Here is a 20497-nt window from a genome sequence, read left to right as displayed (position 1 = left end):
TCTCATTACAGTACTGGACGCTAACGATAATGCGCCTGTTTGTACGCAAACAGAGTACAAGGCTAATGTGAAAGAAAATGCCGTGAAAGGCATTGTTTTAACTAAGGTGAGTGCAACCGATGCAGATCAAGGTTCTCACGGGCATGTCCAATATTCAATGTCCAATGTCGCTGAGGGGGCAGTGGATCTATTTCAGGTAGATGAAGAAAGTGGTGTCATTAAATTAATTGGAGATATTGATTATGAAAAGTTGAAACAGTATGAGATATACGTTCAAGCTACAGACCAAGGTGGCCACTCTGACGTCTGTAAAGTTATAATTGAAGTGCTTGACACAAATGATAACTCCCCAGCTATCAATATTATGTCAAAATCAACGAGCATATCTGAGGATGTAAAGCTAGGCACGGTTGTGACGATGATGAACGTTCAAGATCCAGATTCGAGTGATAATGGAAAAGTCCAGTGCATTTTGAATGAAAATATTCCATTTGCAATGAAGTCATCATCAAATAATTTCTTCAGTTTAGTGACAGACAGTGATCTGGACCGAGAGAGAGCCTCTGAGTATAATATCAGTGTGACCTGCTCTGATGAGGGAGTGCCCTCCCTCTCCAGCAGCGTCACTCTCACCTTACAGATCTCAGATGTGAATGACAACGCGCCTGTCTTTGAGAGGAGCTCATATGAGGCCTACATTGTAGAAAACAACACACCAGGCCTCTCTGTATTCACAGTGAAAGCCAGAGACGCTGACTGGAACCAGAATGCCCGTGTTTCTTACATACTGGAGGACTCCTCGGTTAACGGAGTGCCCGTCTCCTCATATGTGTCCGTTAGCGCTGATAGTGGAGTCATCCATGCAGTGCGCTCTTTTGACTACGAGCAGATCAAGGATTTCCAGTTTCGCATCAAAGCGCAGGATGGAGGCTCTCCTCCACTCAGTAGCAATGTGACTGTGAAAATAATGATCCAGGACCAGAACGACAACGCCCCTCAGGTTCTGTACCCAGTCCAGACTAGTGGCTCTCTGGTGGCTGAAATGGTGCCTCGTTCAGCAGATGTGGGCTATCTGGTCACTAAAGTGGTGGCTGTTGATGTGGACTCTGGACAGAATGCCTGGCTCTCCTATAAACTGCAGAAAGCCACAGACAGGGCGCTGTTTGAAGTGGGCTTACAGAATGGGGAAATAAGAACTATCCGCCAAGTCACTGATAAAGATGCTTTGAAACAAAGGCTGACTGTTGTAGTGGAGGACAACGGGCAGCCCTCTCGTTCAGCTACAGTCAATGTTAACGTGGCGGTGGCGGACAGCTTCCCTGAAGTGCTGTCGGAGTTCACTGACTTTACACACGACAAGGAGTACAATGACAACCTGACTTTTTACTTAGTCTTGGCTTTGGCTGTAGTTTCCTTTCTCTTCATCACGTGTTTAGTGGTTATTATATCAGTGAAAATATACAGATGGAGACAGTCTCGCATCCTCTATCACTCCAGTCTTCCGGTGATTCCTTATTATCCACCACGTTACTCAGACACTTTGGGGACAGGGACTCTCCCACACGTGTACAATTACGAGGTGTGCAGGACGACTGACTCCAGAAAGAGTGACTGTAAGTTCGGCAGAGCCGGTAGTCAGAACGTGCTGATAATGGACCCCAGTTCTACAGGGACGATGCAGCGGATACAGAGTGAGAAGAGCATCCTGGATGAACCAGACTCTCCTGTAGAGGTTAGTATGAATAGGGATGTTGATTTAAGTCTTCTCAGGTTAGTTAATGTATACTTTTTCTTTATTCAGGACCTTGGACAGTGACTAATGTGTGGCAATTGCAGTGTAGTATCTTTCCACACAGTTTCAGTGCCACTGTGTGTGGACTATTACACTCGCTGGTTTCGTTGTTTATATGCATTTATTTTGTAGTTTACATTTTTCATTGTGTTTCGTTGTGTGACTGCCCGCCTAAAAAAGTTTACATGCGCACATTTGACATAACGCGTGGGTTAACTACACATTGGTGTGCTGTTTGTATCGAAATGGCCTTCACAGCAATCCTAATCCTGTTTTTATATGTATAAAATATCAATGTCTCCATTCCACTGCTAATTTGTTATCTTAAGATTTATGTCCATGAAGAGATTTTAAGCATTCTTTATTAGGTGACTGACTTGTCATTGACGTGACCGGCAAGATATGACTTTTAATTCATCCATCTGTTATGAGTATTTATTTCTGTAATTTTACCGAGTGGACAGAGAGGGCCGCTGTAGACCAATATGTTGCATTTTATAGTGCAGGCTTGCAGAGGAACCTCTCCCATCATCTCCATATTAAAGAGAGAATGAGACAGACGCAGAGCTTACACAGTCCAGGTTACAGAGAAGAGTAAACAAATACATCGACCTGAGATTATTTTTTCAAGAAATGTGGATTTTGTACTCATTTGAATTTGAATACTTGCTTTGAAGAATATCTATAAATTACGGAAAATACGCCAAAGGGGTTTCAACGATTCTCGGCGCAGGAGAAATGTCGGACAGAACAATGAGACGGCAAGTACTGTTATTTGTCTCGGTTCTGTCTCTCAGTTCTGTGCTCGGGCAGGTCAGCTACACTATTCCTGAAGAAATGGCGAAAGGCTCTTTAGTCGGTAATATAGCACAAGATTTAGGTTTGGATGTAAAAAGACTTAAATCAGGGAAAGCTCGGTTACACACTGGAAATAACGCGGAATACATCGAGCTGAATAGAGAAAGAGGCGTACTGCTCATCAGAGAAAGAATAGACAGAGAAGCACTGTGTGGACAGACGACGCCTTGCGCTTTACATTTTCAGATTATTTTGGAAAATCCCATAGAATTTTATAGGGTCACAATCGAAATACTTGATGTTAATGACAACGCTCCTCTTTTCCAGAAGGATTCAATGAAATTTGATATAAGCGAGTCGGCTATGATCGGTGCAAAATTTGTTCTCGAGAGGGCCTTTGATTCCGATATTGGGATAAATGGTCTCCAAAGCTACTCACTCAAACCTACCGATAATTTCATTTTAAAACTGCACGGTCAAACTGATGGTAGTAAAAAGGTAGAAATGGTTTTACAGAAACCGTTAGACCGAGAAAAACAGGAGCAGATGTCTCTGTTGCTAATTGCGATAGATGGGGGAGACCCAAAGATGTCTGGAACTGTGAAGATTTACGTAACTGTTTTAGACGCAAATGACAACGCTCCTGTTTTTACACAACCAATATATAAGGCACGTTTGGTAGAAAATTCTCCGAGAGGTACATTATTAACTACAGTAAGAGCATCAGATATGGATGATGGTTCAAATGGCTTGGTAACATATTCAATATCAAGTAGCACAGTTGGTATTGTGGATCACTTTGAAATAGATGAAAATAACGGTGAAGTGCGTTTGATAGGCGAGGCTGATTATGAAAAGTCAAAACAATATCAAATCGATATTGAAGCTAAAGACCAAGGGGGGCTCTCGGATTCTAGTAAATTGGTAGTAGATATCATTGATATCAATGACAACAAACCCCTCATAGATCTTATGTCAACGTCACGTTCAATACCAGAAGACTCTCAATCTCATACGGTAATAGCTGTAATGAGTGTGCATGATCCAGACTCCGACAAAAATGGAGTAGTCAACTGCGTCCTCGGTGAAGACATCCCGTTCGTAATAAAATCTACATCGAATGGTTTCTATAGCTTAGTGACCGAGAGTGATTTAGACAGAGAGAGAGCTTCTGAGTATAATATCAGTGTGACCTGCTCTGATGAGGGAGTGCCCTCCCTCTCCAGCAGCGTCACTCTCACCTTACAGATCTCAGATGTGAATGACAACGCGCCTGTCTTTGAGAGGAGCTCATATGAGGCCTACATTGTAGAAAACAACACACCAGGCCTCTCTATATTCACAGTGAAAGCCAGAGACGCTGACTGGAACCAGAATGCCCGTGTTTCTTACATACTGGAGGACTCATCGGTTAACGGAGTGCCCATCTCCTCATATGTGTCCGTTAGTGCTGATAGTGGAGTCATCCATGCAGTGCGATCTTTTGACTACGAGCAGATCAAGGATTTTCAGTTTCGCGTCAAAGCGCAGGATGGAGGCTCTCCTCCACTCAGTAGCAATGTGACTGTGAAAATAATGATCCAGGACCAGAACGACAACGCCCCTCAGGTTCTGTACCCAGTCCAGACTGGTGGCTCTCTGGTAGCTGAAATGGTGCCTCGTTCAGCAGATGTGGGCTATCTGGTCACTAAAGTGGTGGCTGTTGATGTGGACTCTGGACAGAATGCCTGGCTCTCCTATAAACTACAGAAAGCCACAGACAGGGCGCTGTTTGAAGTGGGCTTACAGAATGGGGAAATAAGAACTATCCGCCAAGTCACTGATAAAGACGCTGTGAAACAAAGGCTGACTGTTGTAGTGGAGGACAACGGGCAGCCCTCTCGTTCAGCTACAGTCAATGTTAACGTGGCGGTGGCGGACAGCTTCCCTGAAGTGCTGTCGGAGTTCACTGACTTTACACACGACAAGGAGTACAATGACAACCTGACTTTTTACTTAGTTTTGGCTTTGGCTGTCGTTTCCTTTCTCTTCATCACGTGTTTAGTGGTTATTATATCAGTGAAAATATACAGATGGAGACAGTCTCGCATCCTCTATCACTCCAGTCTCCCGGTGATTCCATATTATCCACCACGTTACTCAGACACTTTGGGGACTGGGACTCTCCCACACGTATATAATTACGAGGTGTGCAGGACGACTGACTCCAGAAAGAGTGACTGTAAGTTCGGCAGAGCCGGTAGTCAGAACGTGCTGATAATGGACCCCAGTTCTACAGGGACGATGCAGCGGATACAGAGTGAAAAGAGCATCCTGGATGAACCAGACTCTCCTCTAGAGGTGAGTGCTCAGGGAATAACGCTGCAACTTTTTATGATAAACTCATGTACCATATGTTTATGTTTTAGTTGAATTCAGTCAGCTTCATGTGGGCACCTGCTCAGCTTTCTGGACAAACACGGTTTTCGTGAAGTTGTACATGTAGGATTTCACTCATCCAAGCTCTTTTTTATAGATTTATCTATTATACTAATCAAACTAGTATCACACGAGTATTTCTTTTAATAATATATTAGTATTAGTAGGCCTATTCATCTCGGCACCTGCTGACATTCTCGATAGCGACAGTTTTACGTGAACTAAGATCGTTTATAGATTCCCCTATTACACGGATAATATCAAGTAAAACACGACAGCCCATATGTCATTCCAGAGTAGACTGTCGTTTTCGCTATCCATGGTCCTGAATTAGTTGCACAGTTGTGTTGCTCCAATTGCAGTGTACAAAAATTACTTTTCAAAGCAGTGACATTTTGCTCTTTATATACTGTCTGACACTATGTTGTCTGCGCTTGTGTGTGTATGCCCGTGCGCGTGTTTGCGCATTTGTGTTTGTGTGTGCGCTTGTGCATTTGTGTTTTATTTTCATTGCCGCTTCTTATACTACTTTGTACTTTCAAAGCTCTTATGTCTTGCTGTAAGCTCCTGCAGCATAACGTTTTTCTTTATTTACAATATCACAACAGGGATTAAGAGAAACGTTTTATTATTATTATTAATATTTTTTTATTAACTGTAACATGGTTTCGATTGGTAGAATATCACTTAATGAATCTTTCTGTTACATTTTTGCCAGCAATACTGTATTTTCTGTAGTTCAGTCCTTTGTACAGAGAGGGACGCTGTTGGCCATTGAGTTCCTGTTTCTGAATGCATTTGTAGCAGTACCTCCCACACCACCTCGATATATTAAAGAGAGAAAGAGAGAGAGGCGGACTTAACAGTCCGGGTTTTTGAGAACACCATACGCCGAGACGCCGAAATGTGATTCTTTTCTTCTTCAGTTTGGGATTATGATCATATATAACACGATATACCTGGAATTCACAATCAGAACTGAAAAATAATCTATATTGCAACGTAAAAGGAAGCAATAAAGGATTTTCTACATAGAGAAATGTCGAACACAGCGATGCGACGGCAAGTACTGTTGTTTATCTCGGTCCTCTCTCTCTGTTCAGTATTCGGGCAGGTCAGTTACTCCATTCCCGAGGAGATGGCAAAGGGGGCTCTAATTGGTAATATAGGACAGGATTTGGGTTTAGATGTAAAAAGACTTAAGTCAGGAAAAGCTCGTATTTATACCGGTGACAGTGAAGAATATATCGAGCTGAACAGAGAAAAAGGAGTTCTCCTTATCAAACAGAGAATAGACAGAGAGGCTTTATGCGGCGAGACGACGCCTTGTGCGCTCCATTTCCAAATGATTCTGGAAAACCCAATGGAGTTTTTCACCGTTACTATCGAAATTACTGACGTCAATGATAATCCTCCAACATTTGAGAGAGGTGAAATTAAATATGAAATCAGCGAATCAGCCCTTACTGGAGCTCGATTCGTCTTGGAGAAAGCAATAGACGACGATGTTGGTGTTAACGACCTAAACAGCTACACCCTAAAACCCACTGATAACTTCGTTCTGAAAACTATTAGCCGTGGAGATGGGAGTAAAAATGTCGAAATGGTTTTACAGAAACAGTTAGACCGAGAGAAACATGAGCAGATGTCATTGATATTAACCGCTGTGGATGGTGGTGAGCCTCAGCTCTCGGGGACAATGCACATTCTCATAACTGTATTAGACGCCAATGACAATGCTCCCATTTGTTCAAAGCCGGAATACAAGGCAAGTGTTACAGAGAACGCTCCTGTTGGCACTGTAATAACTACAGTTAGCGCTACAGACATTGATAAAGACAGTAATGGAAAAGTAACATACGCAATTCCAAAATCAGGAGTAGCAGGTCTTTTCCAAATTGATGTAGATAAGGGCGTATTGACCTTGACTGGAAATATTGATTATGAAAAAAGGAAACTTTACGAGCTAGATGTTCAGGTGGTGGATCAGGGAGGCCTGTCAGATGCATGTAAAGTAATTGTAGAGGTGGCTGATGCAAATGATAACACGCCGTCCATTAACATAATGTCTAAATCTCACAGCATATCTGAGAACGTGAAACCAGGAACAGTGGTAACAATGCTTAACATCCAAGATCCAGACTCGAGTGACAACGGCAAAGTCCTTTGTGTCTTAGACGAAAATATCCCTTTTGCCATGAAATCATCGACAAATAATTTCGTTTCTGTAGTGACAGACAGTGACTTGGACCGAGAGATAGCCTCTGAGTACAATATTACTGTGACCTGCTCTGATGAAGGAGTGCCCTCCCTCTCCAGCAGCGTCACTCTCACCTTACAGATCTCAGATGTGAATGACAACGCGCCTGTCTTTGAGAGGAGCTCATATGAGGCCTACATTGTAGAAAACAACACACCAGGCCTCTCTATATTCACAGTGAAAGCCAGAGACGCAGACTGGAACCAGAATGCCCGTGTTTCTTACATACTGGAGGACTCCTCGGTTAACGGAGTGCCCGTCTCCTCATATGTGTCCGTTACTGCTGATAGTGGAATCATCCATGCAGTGCGCTCTTTCGACTACGAGCAGATCAAGGATTTCAAGTTTCGCGTCAAAGCGCAAGATGGAGGCTCTCCTCCACTCAGCAGCAATGTGACTGTGAAAATAATGATCCAGGACCAGAACGACAACGCCCCTCAGGTTCTGTATCCAGTCCAGACTGGTGGCTCTCTGGTGGCTGAAATGGTTCCTCGTTCAGCAGATGTGGGCTATCTGGTCACTAAAGTGGTGGCTGTTGATGTGGACTCTGGACAGAATGCCTGGCTCTCCTATAAACTGCAGAAAGCCACAGACAGGGCGCTGTTTGAAGTGGGCTTACAGAATGGGGAAATAAGAACTATCCGCCAAGTCACTGATAAAGATGCTGTGAAACAAAGGCTGACTGTTGTAGTGGAGGACAACGGGCAGCCCTCTCGTTCAGCTACAGTCAATGTTAACGTGGCGGTGGCGGACAGCTTCCCTGAAGTGCTGTCGGAGTTCACTGACTTTACACACGACAAGGAGTACAATGACAACCTGACTTTTTACTTAGTCTTGGCTTTGGCTGTAGTTTCCTTTCTCTTCATCACGTGTTTAGTGGTCATTATATCAGTGAAAATATACAGATGGAGACAGTCTCGCATCCTCTATCACTCCAGTCTCCCGGTGATTCCATATTATCCACCACGTTACTCAGACACTTTGGGGACAGGGACTCTCCCACACGTGTACAATTACGAGGTGTGCAGGACGACTGACTCCAGAAAGAGTGACTGTAAGTTCGGCAGAGCCGGTAGTCAGAACGTGCTGATAATGGACCCCAGTTCTACAGGGACGATGCAGCGGATACAGAGTGAAAATAGCATCCTGGATGAACCAGACTCTCCTCTAGAGGTTAGTGCGCAGGGAATAATGCTGCAACTTTTCATGATAAACTCTTGCACCATTTGTTTATTTTTTTAGTTGAATTCAGTCAGCTTCATGTGGGCACCTGCTCAGCATTCTTGATAAACACGGTTTACGTGAAATTGCACATGTAGGATTTCACTCATCCAAGCTCTTGTTTATAGATTTCTCTATTATACTAATCAAACTAGGGTCACGCGAGTATTACATTTAATAATATATTAGTTTTAGTGGGCCTTTTCATGTCGACACGTGCTGAGATTCTGGATAGCGACAGTTTTACGTGAACCATCCTCCTTAATAGATTTCTCTATTACACGAATCATACTAATAGGCTATCAAATAAAACACGATATCCCATATCGAAAGTAATTCCATATTAGACTATGCAACTCATTCAGGACCATGGATAGCGAAAACGACAGTTCTGTTGCTCGAATTGCTGTGTACAAAAATTACTCTTCAAAGCAGTGTCATTTTGCTCAGTATCTGTCTGAAACTATGTTGTCTGCGCTTGTGTGTGTGTGTGTGTGTGTGGCGGCTGGAGCATGGCAGCAGGTGAAGGCTTGAGCACAGTATTCTAAGATCTGAACACACACCCGTCGTAACTGCCGTCGTAAATGTAGTCATGTGCAAAATGATATTGTAGTTTGTACAATCTGTGAGTGTGTGTGTGTGTGTGTGTGTGTGTGTGTGTGTGTGTGTGTGTGTGTGTGTGCGCGCGTGCATTTGTGTGCGCGCGTGTACATTTGTGTTTCATTGTCATCGCCGCTTCGTATACTAGTTTATACTTTCAAAGCTCTTATCTCTTGCTTTAAGGTACTTCAGCAAAACGTTTTTCTTGATTTATAATATCACAACAGGGATTAAGATAATTTTTTTATTTTATTTTATTTTATTATTAATTGCAAAATGGTGTTGATTGTTAAATATCTCTTAGTGAATATTTCTGTTACATTTCTGCCGATAATACTGTATTTTCTGTAGTTCAATCCCTTGAACAGAGAGGGACGCTGTTGGCCATTGAGTTCCTGGTTCTGAATGCGTTTGTAGCAGTACCTCCCCCACCACCTCGATATTTTAAAGAGAGAGAGAGAGAGAGAGAGACTTAACAGTCCGGGTTATAGAGAACGCCATATGCCGGGACGCAGAAATGTGATTCTTTTGTTCCTCAGTTTGGGATTATGATCTTATATAGCACGATATACCTGCAACTCACAATCGGAACTGAAAAGGAATCAATATTGCAACGTAAAAGGAAGCAATAAAGGATTTCTACATAGATAAATGTCGACCAGAACGATGCGACGGCAAGTACTGTTGTTTATCTCGGTCCTCTCTCTTAGTTCAGTGCTCGGGCAGGTCAGTTACTCCATTCCTGAGGAGATGGCAAAAGGGGCTCTAATCGGTAATATAGCACAAGATTTGGGTTTAGATGTGAAGAGACTGAAGTCAGGAAAAGCTCGTATTTATACTGGTGACAGTGAAGAATATATCGAGCTGAACAGAGAAAGAGGAGTTCTCCTTATCAAACAGAGAATCGACAGAGAGGCTTTATGCGGCGAGACGACGCCTTGCGCGCTCCATTTCCAAATGATTCTGGAAAACCCAATTGAGTTTTTCACCGTTACTATCGAAATTACTGACGTCAATGATAATCCTCCAACATTTGAGAGAGGTGAAATTAAATATGAAATCAGCGAATCAGCCCTTACTGGAGCTCGATTCGTCTTGGAGAAAGCAATAGACGACGATGTTGGTGTCAACGGCCTAAACAGCTACACCCTAAAACCCACTGATAATTTCGTTCTGAAAACTATTAGCCGTGGAGATGGGAGTAAAAATGTCGAAATGGTTTTACAGAAACAGTTAGACCGAGAGAAACATGAGCATATGCCATTGATATTAACCGCTGTGGATGGTGGTGAGCCTCAGCTCTCGGGGACAATGCACATTCTCATAACTGTATTAGACGCCAATGACAATGCTCCCATTTGTTCAAAACCGGAATACAAAGCAAGTGTTACAGAGAACGCTCCTGTTGGCACTGTAATAACTACAGTTAGTGCTACAGACATTGATAAAGGCAATAATGGAAAAGTAACATACGCAATTCCAAAATCAGGAGCAGCAGGTCTTTTCCAAATTGATGTAGATAAGGGCGTATTGACCTTGACTGGAAATATTGATTATGAAAAAAGGAAACGTTACGAGCTAGATGTTCAGGTGGTGGATCAGGGAGGCCTGTCAGATGCATGTAAAGTAATTGTGGAGGTGGTTGATGCAAATGATAACACGCCATCCATTAGCATCATGTCTAAACCGCACAGTATATCTGAGAACGTCAAACCAGGAACGGTGGTAACGGTGCTTAACATTCAAGATCCAGACTCGAGTGATAACGGCAAAGTCCTTTGTGTCTTAGACGAAAATATTCCCTTTGTCATGAAATCAACGACAAATAATTTCTATACTGTAGTGGCAGAAAGTGATTTGGACAGAGAGAGAGCCTCTGAGTACAATATTACTGTGACCTGCTCTGATGAAGGAGTGCCCTCCCTCTCCAGCAGCGTCACTCTCACCTTACAGATCTCAGATGTGAATGACAACGCGCCTGTCTTTGAGAGGAGCTCATATGAGGCCTACATTGTAGAAAACAACACACCAGGCCTCTCTATATTCACAGTGCAAGCCAGAGACGCTGACTGGAACCAGAATGCCCGTGTTTCTTACATACTGGAGGACTCCTCGGTTAACGGAGTGCCCGTCTCCTCATATGTGTCCGTTAGTGCTGATAGTGGAGTCATCCATGCAGTGCGCTCTTTTGACTACGAGCAGATCAAGGATTTCCAGTTTCTCGTCAAAGCGCAGGATGGAGGCTCTCCTCCACTCAGTAGCAATGTGACTGTGAAAATACTGATCCAGGACCAGAACGACAACGCCCCTCAGGTTCTGTACCCAGTCCAGACTGGTGGCTCTCTGGTGGCTGAAATGGTGCCTCGTTCAGCAGATGTGGGCTATCTGGTCACTAAAGTGGTGGCTGTTGATGTGGACTCTGGACAGAATGCCTGGCTCTCCTATAAACTGCAGAAAGCCACAGACAGGGCGCTGTTTGAAGTGGGCTTACAGAATGGGGAAATAAGAACTATCCGCCAAGTCACTGATAAAGATGCTGTGAAACAAAGGCTGACTGTTGTAGTGGAGGACAACGGGCAGCCCTCTCGTTCAGCTACAGTCAATGTTAACGTGGCGGTGGCGGACAGCTTCCCTGAAGTGCTGTCGGAGTTCACTGACTTTACACACGACAAGGAGTACAATGACAACCTGACTTTTTACTTAGTCTTGGCTTTGGCTGTAGTTTCCTTTCTCTTCATCACGTGTTTAGTGGTTATTATATCAGTGAAAATATACAGATGGAGACAGTCTCGCATCCTCTATCACTCCAGTCTCCCGGTGATTCCATATTATCCACCACGTTACTCAGACACTTTGGGGACTGGGACTCTCCCACACGTGTACAATTACGAGGTGTGCAGGACGACTGACTCCAGAAAGAGTGACTGTAAGTTCGGCAGAGCCGGTAGTCAGAACGTGCTGATAATGGACCCCAGTTCTACAGGGACGATGCAGCGGATACAGAGTGAGAAGAGCATCCTGGATGAACCAGACTCTCCTCTAGAGGTCAGTCCCTTCGAATGAAAGACAGTAATTGAATAGTGTTTATTTTTCTTTCTTACACTTACAATAATTTTGACTATTGAATTTCTTGATTGGCATGCAACTTCGTTGTTTTAGCATCATGGACAGCGGTCGGTGAAACCTTCATCTGTAATACTAAGGTTGTTGCCCAAGAGCTTGGTCTTTTTCTTTTTTCTATAGCATAGTGCCTCACTCGGAAATCTACCTGAATCATCGTTTGTTAGTGCGTGTGTTTGTGTGTGTTGGTGTGTGTGGGTTGTTAGACTTCTGTTTTCTACATTTCTCACTGTCTGCGCAGTGAAACCTTGGGCTTTGCGGCCGGCTTACAGTGCCTTATTTGGACACTATTTTGATCTCCTTAGCGACGTTTTAATTGCTCACTGCTCCCAAAGTGATGATAATTATTAATAATGTAATAGGAGAAAATACATGTCATACAAATGGCTAGTTTTCCATTAAAATAATCTATACTTTCAATAATGAACTTCTCAACCTCATAAATGACTTTGATTCGGTGATGTCCCTGTCTTCTGTAGTTTAGTGTTTTGTACTCTTAGGGACGCTGTTGGCCAGTGTGTGGCAGTTTCACTGCAGATTTCAGCAGTACCTCCCCCATCATTTCGATATCTTTGAGAGAAGGGTAGACACAATGCACAATCTGGGTTACAGAGAACACTGAACACGGAGAAACCGAGCTGGAAACATTTTGACCGGGTTTTGTATCAATTACTTGTTCTCATCTGTTAATGTAGATTTTCAACGTATGAAGTACGACGGACTGAATTAAGGATTATATTATATGTTTTGTGGCACGTGGAGAGATGTTGAATAGAACAATGAAACGGCAAGTACTGTTGTTTTTCTCGATGCTCTCTCTCAGTTCAGTAATGGGGCAGGTCAGCTACTCCATTCCTGAGGAAATGTCGAAAGGCTCCTTAGTTGGCAACATAGCACAAGATTTAGGTTTAGATCTAAAGCGACTGAAAACAGGAAAAGCTCGCCTACATGTTGGAAACAGCGCTGAATACATCGAATTGAACAAGGAAAGAGGAGTCCTCCTCATCAAGGAGAGAATAGACAGAGAAGCTTTATGCAAACAGACGACGCCTTGTGCTTTACATTTTCAGATAATTTTGGAGAACCCGATCGAGTTTTATCGCGTTACAGTAGAAATAACAGATATAAACGATAATGCTCCTGTTTTCAAAATGAATAGTATGCTATTTGAGATAAGCGAATCGGCTGTGAGAGGTGCAAAATTTGTTTTAGAAAAAGCATTCGATTCTGATGTTGGAATAAATGGACTCAAGAGCTACTCCCTTAATCCAAGAGATAATTTCATTTTGAAATATCATGATCATACTGATGGAGGAAAAGAAGTAGAGATGATCTTAGAGAAGCCTCTCGATCGTGAGAAACAACAGGAAATCTCACTTATACTTACAGCAGTAGACGGAGGAGAACCCCAACTCTCAGGGACAGTGCAGATTCAAGTAACTGTGTTAGATGCGAATGACAATGCTCCAGTATTTACGCAGTCAATGTACAAGGCGAGTTTAGTGGAAAACTCTCCAAAGGGAAGTTTATTAACGACTGTAACTGCCACAGATATAGATCAAGGTTCAAATGGCTTGGTAACGTATTCTATTTCGGGTAATACTGATGAAATTTTGGATTTATTTGAAGTAGATGGGACGAATGGCAAGGTACGTTTGATTGGAAAAATAGATTATGAAACATCAAAGCATTACCAGCTAGATATTAAAGCAAAAGATCAGGGTGGACTCACGGACTCATGTAAAATAATAGTTGACATTATTGATGTCAATGACAATAGTCCAATAATAGATTTAATGTCAACTACACAATCAATACCAGAAGATTCTACTTTTCAGACGGTTGTTGCTGTTATGAATGTACATGATACTGACTCTGATAATAACGGAGTGGTTAAATGTTTTTTAAGTGGAAATGTACCGTTTATTATTGAAAGTACAGAGAATGATTTCTATAGTATAGTGACAGACAGTGATTTAGACAGAGAGAGAGCCTCTGAGTACAATATTACTGTGACCTGCTCTGATGAAGGAGTGCCCTCCCTCTCCAGCAGCGTCACTCTCACCTTACAGATTTCAGATGTGAATGACAACGCGCCTGTCTTTGAGAGGAGCTCATATGAGGCCTACATTGTAGAAAACAACACACCAGGCCTCTCTGTATTCACAGTGAAAGCCAGAGACGCTGACTGGAACCAGAATGCCCGTGTTTCTTACATACTGGAGGACTCCTCGGTTAACGGAGTGCCCGTCTCCTCATATGTGTCCGTTAGCGCTGATAGTGGAGTCATCCATGCAGTGCGCTCTTTTGACTACGAGCAGATCAAGGATTTCCAGTTTTGCGTCAAAGCGCAGGATGGAGGCTCTCCTCCACTCAGTAGCAATGTGACTGTGAAAATACTGATCCAGGACCAGAACGACAACGTTCCTCAGGTTCTGTACCCAGTCCAGACTGGTGGCTCTCTGGTGGCTGAAATGGTGCCTCGTTCAGCAGATGTGGGCTATCTGGTCACTAAAGTGGTGGCTGTTGATGTGGACTCTGGACAGAATGCCTGGCTCTCCTATAAACTGCAGAAAGCCACAGACAGGGCGCTGTTTGAAGTGGGCTCACAGAATGGGGAAATAAGAACTATTCGCCAAGTCACTGATAAAGACGCTGTGAGACAAAAACTGACTGTTGTAGTGGAGGACAACGGGCAGCCCTCTCGTTCAGCTACAGTCAATGTTAACGTGGCGGTGGCAGATAGCTTCCCCGAAGTGCTGTCGGAGTTAACTGACTTTACACACGACAAGGAGTACAATGACAACCTGACTTTTTACTTAGTCTTGGCTTTGGCTGTAGTTTCCTTTCTCTTCATCACGTGTTTAGTAGTTATTATATCAGTGAAAATATACAGATGGAGACAGTCTCGCATCCTATATCACTCCAGTCTCCCAGTGATTCCTTATTATCCACCACGTTACTCAGACACTTTGGGGACAGGGACTCTCCCACACGTGTACAATTACGAGGTATGCAGGACGACTGACTCCAGAAAGAGTGACTGTAAGTTCGGCAGAGCCGGTAGTCAGAACGTGCTGATAATGGACCCCAGTTCTACAGGGACGATGCAGCGGATACAGAGTGAGAAGAGCATCCTGGATGAACCAGACTCTCCTATAGAGGTTAGTGCGTAGGAAACAATGCTGAAACCTGTTCCACGTTAAATGTATTATTTGATGCAATCGATAGTTTCTGATCGAGTTCCTTTAAACTTGGTGCGTAGCAATTTTACTCAGCTTACTATTTTTTTTTTCTTGAAGGCGGCCTGTAGGATTTCATTTTCGCAAAATTCAAGCTCTTGGTTTTGTAAAGTGATGATAGGGAAAGGCCATGTTGATGTTCATTAGGACATAATGAACCATTTTAGAGTAGTCTCCAGAGGAATAGACATTCCATTCTTTCACGTGTCGTTAATGATGATTTTGAACTGTCACCAATTGCTCTGTATTTTTATTGCAATAAGTCAGCTTTTGTTTCAGAACCAAGGACAGCGTAAAACCAATACCTTTCTCGCTCGTACTGATGTGTAGGAGTTGTAACTTTTCAAAGCAATGACATTTCACTTTGTGTATGAACACTATTCCCACTCTCTGTACCTGTGCGTTTGTGTACATGCGTGCGTGGAGTTGTGTCTGTCTTCTGATCTTAAACTCATAGCTAATCCTCTATAATGTCAACGGTCGCTGTATTTTCTCGACTGCAGGGGAGTGTCTTCTTTTATTTCATATAGACCTACACGCAACATAATCAGTTTGCATTTGTGTATTTCTGTAATGATTCGATTAAAGTTTATTTAGCTGTTTTTTGTTTTTGTTTAAAAAGGTGAACTATAATACCAAAAATAATAACAATAATAATAATGTTGATGTTTGTAAATTCACTTTAAACTGAAACGTACTGTTTTAAAACCCAAACTTCAAATCATTCAGTGTTTTCTGTAACGGTAGTCAGAACGTGCTGATAATGGACCCCAGTTCTACAGGGACGATGCAGCGGATACAGAGTGAAAAGAGCATCCTGGATGAACCAGACTCTCCTCTAGAGGTTAGAATGCTTCAACACTCTTTTTAAAATACATTTTACCATTAACTTTTGATGTCAACTAAAAGTACACTCTCTGTGGCGCTTCTCTGTAGCAAATAATCGCTATTAGCAAATGTCCACAACACCTTCCCTTTCGAGGACAGAGTTTTCATGCTATATAAAACCAATCACACTTGTTACTCTAGCACTATCTCACAACCAAACATTTCTCTTTAAACTTTAGTTATTGAGTTGTCCAGCTTCTTTGTAGGCAGCATTAAAAGTTTGATTTCGGCTTTGATATCAGCGTGGGTTTTCTGTGACTATAGTTGTTCCAAAGGCATATCAAACATACACCATCACCATACCATACACTGTGGCTCTGCCTTGTTTTGGAACTTCCAAAGGGTCGTTTTCAGTAGTTATGCAGCCCATAGCCTATATATAAACCAATAATGACTTTAAGTGAACCGTTAGGTTTCACGATGGATATTTTGTATACATCGTACAATTGTAATTGTACACATAACAATTTACTACTGCAGAAAAACAGTGAAATTTTCAAAGTCTTTTACAAATTTTAATTGCTCTATATAGTACAATTCAGCCCACAAGAGACCAGTAGTGTAGACTAATAATATTGGCCCTTATTCAGACTTTGTTCATTTCAGAACCTCGGACAGCGACATTACTGGAACCGGCCTTTTTACCTCACCTCCCGAGTTTATCTAGCTCTCAGTCTCTTTCTTTATTAGCCTATTCAAATCATTATTTCTGTGCACTTTTTTCCTAGCTGTCTTCTTTCTGATATTTTTAATTACATTGTATTTATATCTTAATGCATCTGCAAGATTAGATGAACACATTGTCAATCAATAGTGGAAAAATACCTAAAATTAAATGTAAGAAACTGCAATCATATTCTGCCTGTAAGAGTAACCTATTCCTTTTGAGAAGTGATAACGTTGCTAAATTTGCCATCATTTCTATAATTCAAATTCCACTTGGTTTACAGTGTGTCTTCCGATCAGAGATGAATTTGAGCTCATATTCTGCAGTTTTGCATTGTGGACTCTTAGGGCCGCTGTTGGCCAGTGTGTCGAAGGCTGAGAGTAGGTTTGTAGCAGTACCTCCCCTACACCGTCGACATGATAGAGAAAGAACGAGACGGGCGAAAAGCAGATATTTGGGACATGCACATTTGAAAAACGGAGACGTCGAGTTGCAAGTGTTTTCCCTTCCGACTGTGGATTATGGAATTGCTATTTTGATGTTTGACACTGGAATCGACGGAACTTAAGTTTTATGGAATATAACATTGTTGAATCTCTCTGAGAAAAAATCGGATAGAATAATGAGACGGCAAGCACTGTTGTTTATCTCTCTCCTCTCGCTCAGCTCGGTGCTCGGCCAGGTCAGCTACTCAGTTCCTGAGGAAATGGCGAAAGGATCGTTAGTCGGTAATATAGCACAGGATTTAGGTTTGGACGTGAAACGACTGAAGTCTGGTAAAGCTCGAATCTATACACGGGACAGTGAAGAGTACATAGAGCTGAATAAAGAGAGAGGAGTCCTCCTTGTCAAAAAGAGAATCGACAGAGAGGCGCTCTGCAGACAGACGACGCCTTGTGCTTTACATTTTCAGATTATTTTAGAGAACCCTATGGAATTTTACACCATCGCAGTCCAGATCACAGATGTTAATGATAATGCACCAACCTTTGAAAAAGGTGAAATGAAATTCAAAATTAGCGAGTCTGCGGTCACTGGGGCAAAATTTGTGCTGGAAAGGGCGGTGGATCGTGATGTTGGAAATAATGATCTTCAAAGCTACGTTTTAAAACCATCTGATAATTTTGCATTAAAACTGCACAATAACGAAGATGGCAATAAAAACGTTGAGATGATATTGCAGAAGCCCCTAGACAGAGAGAAAGAAGAGCATATATCCCTTGTGTTGACGGCGGTAGATGGAGGAGAGCCGCAGATGTCTGGAACAATGCAGATTCTCATTACAGTTTTAGATGTTAATGATAATGCCCCTGTTTTTACACAGCCCACATACAAAGCGACAGTTACCGAGAATTCCCCCAAAGGAACAATTGTGGCTACTGTGAGAGCATCAGATGCAGATCACGGTTCTAACGGTAAAATAACCTATTCAATCACGAATACCTTAGATGATGTAAGGCGAGTGTTTGAGGTAAATACGGAAAGCGGTGACATTAGTTTGATTGGAAATGTTGACTTTGAAGAGTCTCGAGTATTTCAGATAAACTTACTTGCTAGTGATGATGGAGGACTCACCGATTCTTGTAAATTAATTATCGATGTGGAAGATGTTAATGACAATAAACCCGACATTAACATTATGTCCAAGTCAAATGTGATATCAGAGGATGCCAAACCTAATACGGTCGTTACAATGATAAACATTGAGGACCTGGACTCAAGTGAAAACGGAAAAGTGAAGTGTTTTAGCAACGACAATATACCATTCAGTATGAAAACGTCAACAAATAATTTCTATAGCCTAGTTACAGACAATGATTTAGACCGAGAGAGAGCCTCTGAGTATAATATCACTGTGACTTGCTCTGATGACGGAGTGCCCTCCCTCTCCAGCAGCGTCACTCTCACCTTACAGATCTCAGATGTGAATGACAACGCGCCTGTCTTTGAGAGGAGCTCATATGAGGCCTACATTGTAGAAAACAACACACCAGGCCTCTCTATATTCACAGTGCAAGCCAGAGATGCTGACTGGAACCAGAATGCCCGTGTTTCTTACATACTGGAGGACTCATCGGTTAACGGAGTGCCCGTCTCCTCATATGTGTCCGTTAGCGCTGATAGTGGAGTCATCCATGCAGTGCGCTCTTTTGACTACGAGCAGATCAAGGATTTCCAGTTTCGCGTTAAAGCTCAGGATGGAGGCTCTCCTCCACTCAGTAGCAATGTGACTGTGAAAATACTGATCCAGGACCAGAACGACAACGCCCCTCAGGTTCTGTACCCAGTCCAGACTGGTGGCTCTCTGGTGGCTGAAATGGTGCCTCGTTCAGCAGATGTGGGCTATCTGGTCACTAAAGTGGTGGCTGTTGATGTGGACTCTGGACAGAATGCCTGGCTCTCCTATAAACTGCAGAAAGCCACAGACAGGGCGCTGTTTGAAGTGGGCTTACAGAATGGGGAAATAAGAACTATCCGCCAAGTCACTGATAAAGATGCTGTGAAACAAAGGCTGACTGTTGTAGTGGAGGACAACGGGCAGCCCTCTCGTTCAGCTACAGTCAATGTTAACGTGGCGGTGGCGGACAGCTTCCCTGAAGTGCTGTCGGAGTTCACTGACTTTACACACGACAAGGAGTACAATGACAACCTGACTTTTTATTTAGTCTTGGCTTTGGCTGTAGTTTCCTTTCTCTTCATCACGTGTTTAGTGGTTATTATATCAGTGAAAATACACAGATGGAGACAATCTCGCATCCTCTATCACTCCAGTCTCCCGGTGATTCCATATTATCCACCACGTTACTCAGACACTTTGGGGACAGGGACTCTCCCACACGTGTACAATTATGAGGTGTGCAGGACGACTGACTCCAGAAAGAGTGACTGTAAGTTTGGAAGAGCCGGTAGTCAGAACGTGCTGATAATGGACCCCAGTTCTACAGGGACGATGCAGCGGATACAGAGTGAAAAGAGCATCCTGGATGAACCACACTCACCAATAGAGGTTAGAAATATACATTATTTTAAGACAACACCTTAAAAAAAGCACATCGATGTTTTTACTTGTTTAGAAACGTATTCATCTTGTTCTATAAAATAGTATTTGATCAATACTGAAATCACAATAATTCAAATCATTCTTTTCTACAATAATCTAAATCGTTTCTCATACCTTGCAAACTACTACGTGCTTATTGCATATTACACAGTGCTTTTCTATTTTCAATAAACTATATAATGGGAAGTGGTAAATAGGCCTGCCTAGTAATGTTTATAGTATCTTACATGAGGTTGATTTAAAAGGCAGTTGTGTTATTTCTCGATTAGGCTGCTGTATCTTAACGTAGGCTGAGTGTGTTTGCCGAGACGAATGGTTGGCGCTTCAACCCTTGGGTGGGTGAAAACTACAGCGGGGAGCATAATTTGTATATCAAGTCACTCCCAACTGTGATTGTGCAGCGTTTACCTTGGTTTCACCTGAAGTATGA

General features: G+C 42.6%; 4 protein-coding genes across 4 annotated transcripts; all 4 read left to right on the top strand.

Annotated features, from left to right (window-relative positions):
• The first annotated feature begins 2530 nt into the window (after positions 1 to 2530).
• Positions 2531 to 5061, top strand: LOC139649926 (protocadherin gamma-A7-like). Its single transcript, XM_071526436.1, has 3 exons — positions 2531 to 2890; positions 4175 to 4930; positions 4999 to 5061. Exons 1-3 carry the CDS (start codon positions 2531 to 2533, stop codon positions 5059 to 5061), a joined length of 1179 nt encoding a protein of 392 aa, XP_071382537.1.
• A 986-nt stretch (positions 5062 to 6047) lies between these two features.
• On the top strand, positions 6048 to 12152 carry LOC139649925 (protocadherin gamma-A4-like). The gene is made up of 2 exons (XM_071526434.1): positions 6048 to 8441; positions 9741 to 12152. Exons 1-2 carry the CDS (start codon positions 6048 to 6050, stop codon positions 12150 to 12152), a joined length of 4806 nt encoding a protein of 1601 aa, XP_071382535.1.
• Positions 12153 to 13039: 887 nt separating this feature from the next.
• Positions 13040 to 15385, top strand: LOC139649924 (protocadherin gamma-A10-like). The gene is made up of 2 exons (XM_071526433.1): positions 13040 to 13302; positions 14590 to 15385. The coding sequence occupies exons 1-2, from the start codon at positions 13040 to 13042 to the stop codon at positions 15383 to 15385; spliced, it is 1059 nt and encodes a 352-aa protein (XP_071382534.1).
• Positions 15386 to 16238: 853 nt separating this feature from the next.
• LOC139649923 (protocadherin gamma-A10-like) lies at positions 16239 to 20049 on the top strand. The gene is made up of 3 exons (XM_071526432.1): positions 16239 to 16295; positions 17689 to 17949; positions 19237 to 20049. The coding sequence occupies exons 1-3, from the start codon at positions 16239 to 16241 to the stop codon at positions 20047 to 20049; spliced, it is 1131 nt and encodes a 376-aa protein (XP_071382533.1).
• The last annotated feature ends 448 nt before the right edge of the window (positions 20050 to 20497 follow it).

Source organism: Centroberyx affinis, unplaced genomic scaffold (assembly GCF_046629955.1).
Source record: "Centroberyx affinis isolate AG114_WGS23_722 - 3 ecotype Tasmania unplaced genomic scaffold, CSIRO-AGI_Caff_v1 ptg001411l_1, whole genome shotgun sequence".
Classification (NCBI taxonomy): Eukaryota; Metazoa; Chordata; class Actinopteri; order Beryciformes; family Berycidae; genus Centroberyx; species Centroberyx affinis.
The sequence above is the reverse complement of the archived record's forward strand: the minus strand, read 5'-3'. Positions and strand labels throughout refer to the sequence as shown.

Coding starts and splice junctions, on each gene's coding strand:
- LOC139649925 (XM_071526434.1), top strand. CDS start 6,048: ATGTCGAACACAGCGATGCGACGGCAAGTACTGTTGTTTATCTCGGTC. Junction 8,442..9,740: donor AACCAGACTCTCCTCTAGAG/GTTAGTGCGCAG, acceptor CTACATAGATAA/ATGTCGACCAGAACGATGCG.
- LOC139649926 (XM_071526436.1), top strand. CDS start 2,531: ATGTCGGACAGAACAATGAGACGGCAAGTACTGTTATTTGTCTCGGTT. Junction 2,891..4,174: donor TCACAATCGAAATACTTGAT/GTTAATGACAAC, acceptor ATAATGATCCAG/GACCAGAACGACAACGCCCC. Junction 4,931..4,998: donor AACCAGACTCTCCTCTAGAG/GTGAGTGCTCAG, acceptor TTTATGTTTTAG/TTGAATTCAGTCAGCTTCAT.
- LOC139649924 (XM_071526433.1), top strand. CDS start 13,040: ATGGGGCAGGTCAGCTACTCCATTCCTGAGGAAATGTCGAAAGGCTCC. Junction 13,303..14,589: donor ATTTTGGAGAACCCGATCGA/GTTTTATCGCGT, acceptor TCCACTCAGTAG/CAATGTGACTGTGAAAATAC.
- LOC139649923 (XM_071526432.1), top strand. CDS start 16,239: ATGCAGCGGATACAGAGTGAAAAGAGCATCCTGGATGAACCAGACTCT. Junction 16,296..17,688: donor AACCAGACTCTCCTCTAGAG/GTTAGAATGCTT, acceptor GTGCTCGGCCAG/GTCAGCTACTCAGTTCCTGA. Junction 17,950..19,236: donor AGAACCCTATGGAATTTTAC/ACCATCGCAGTC, acceptor AGTAGCAATGTG/ACTGTGAAAATACTGATCCA.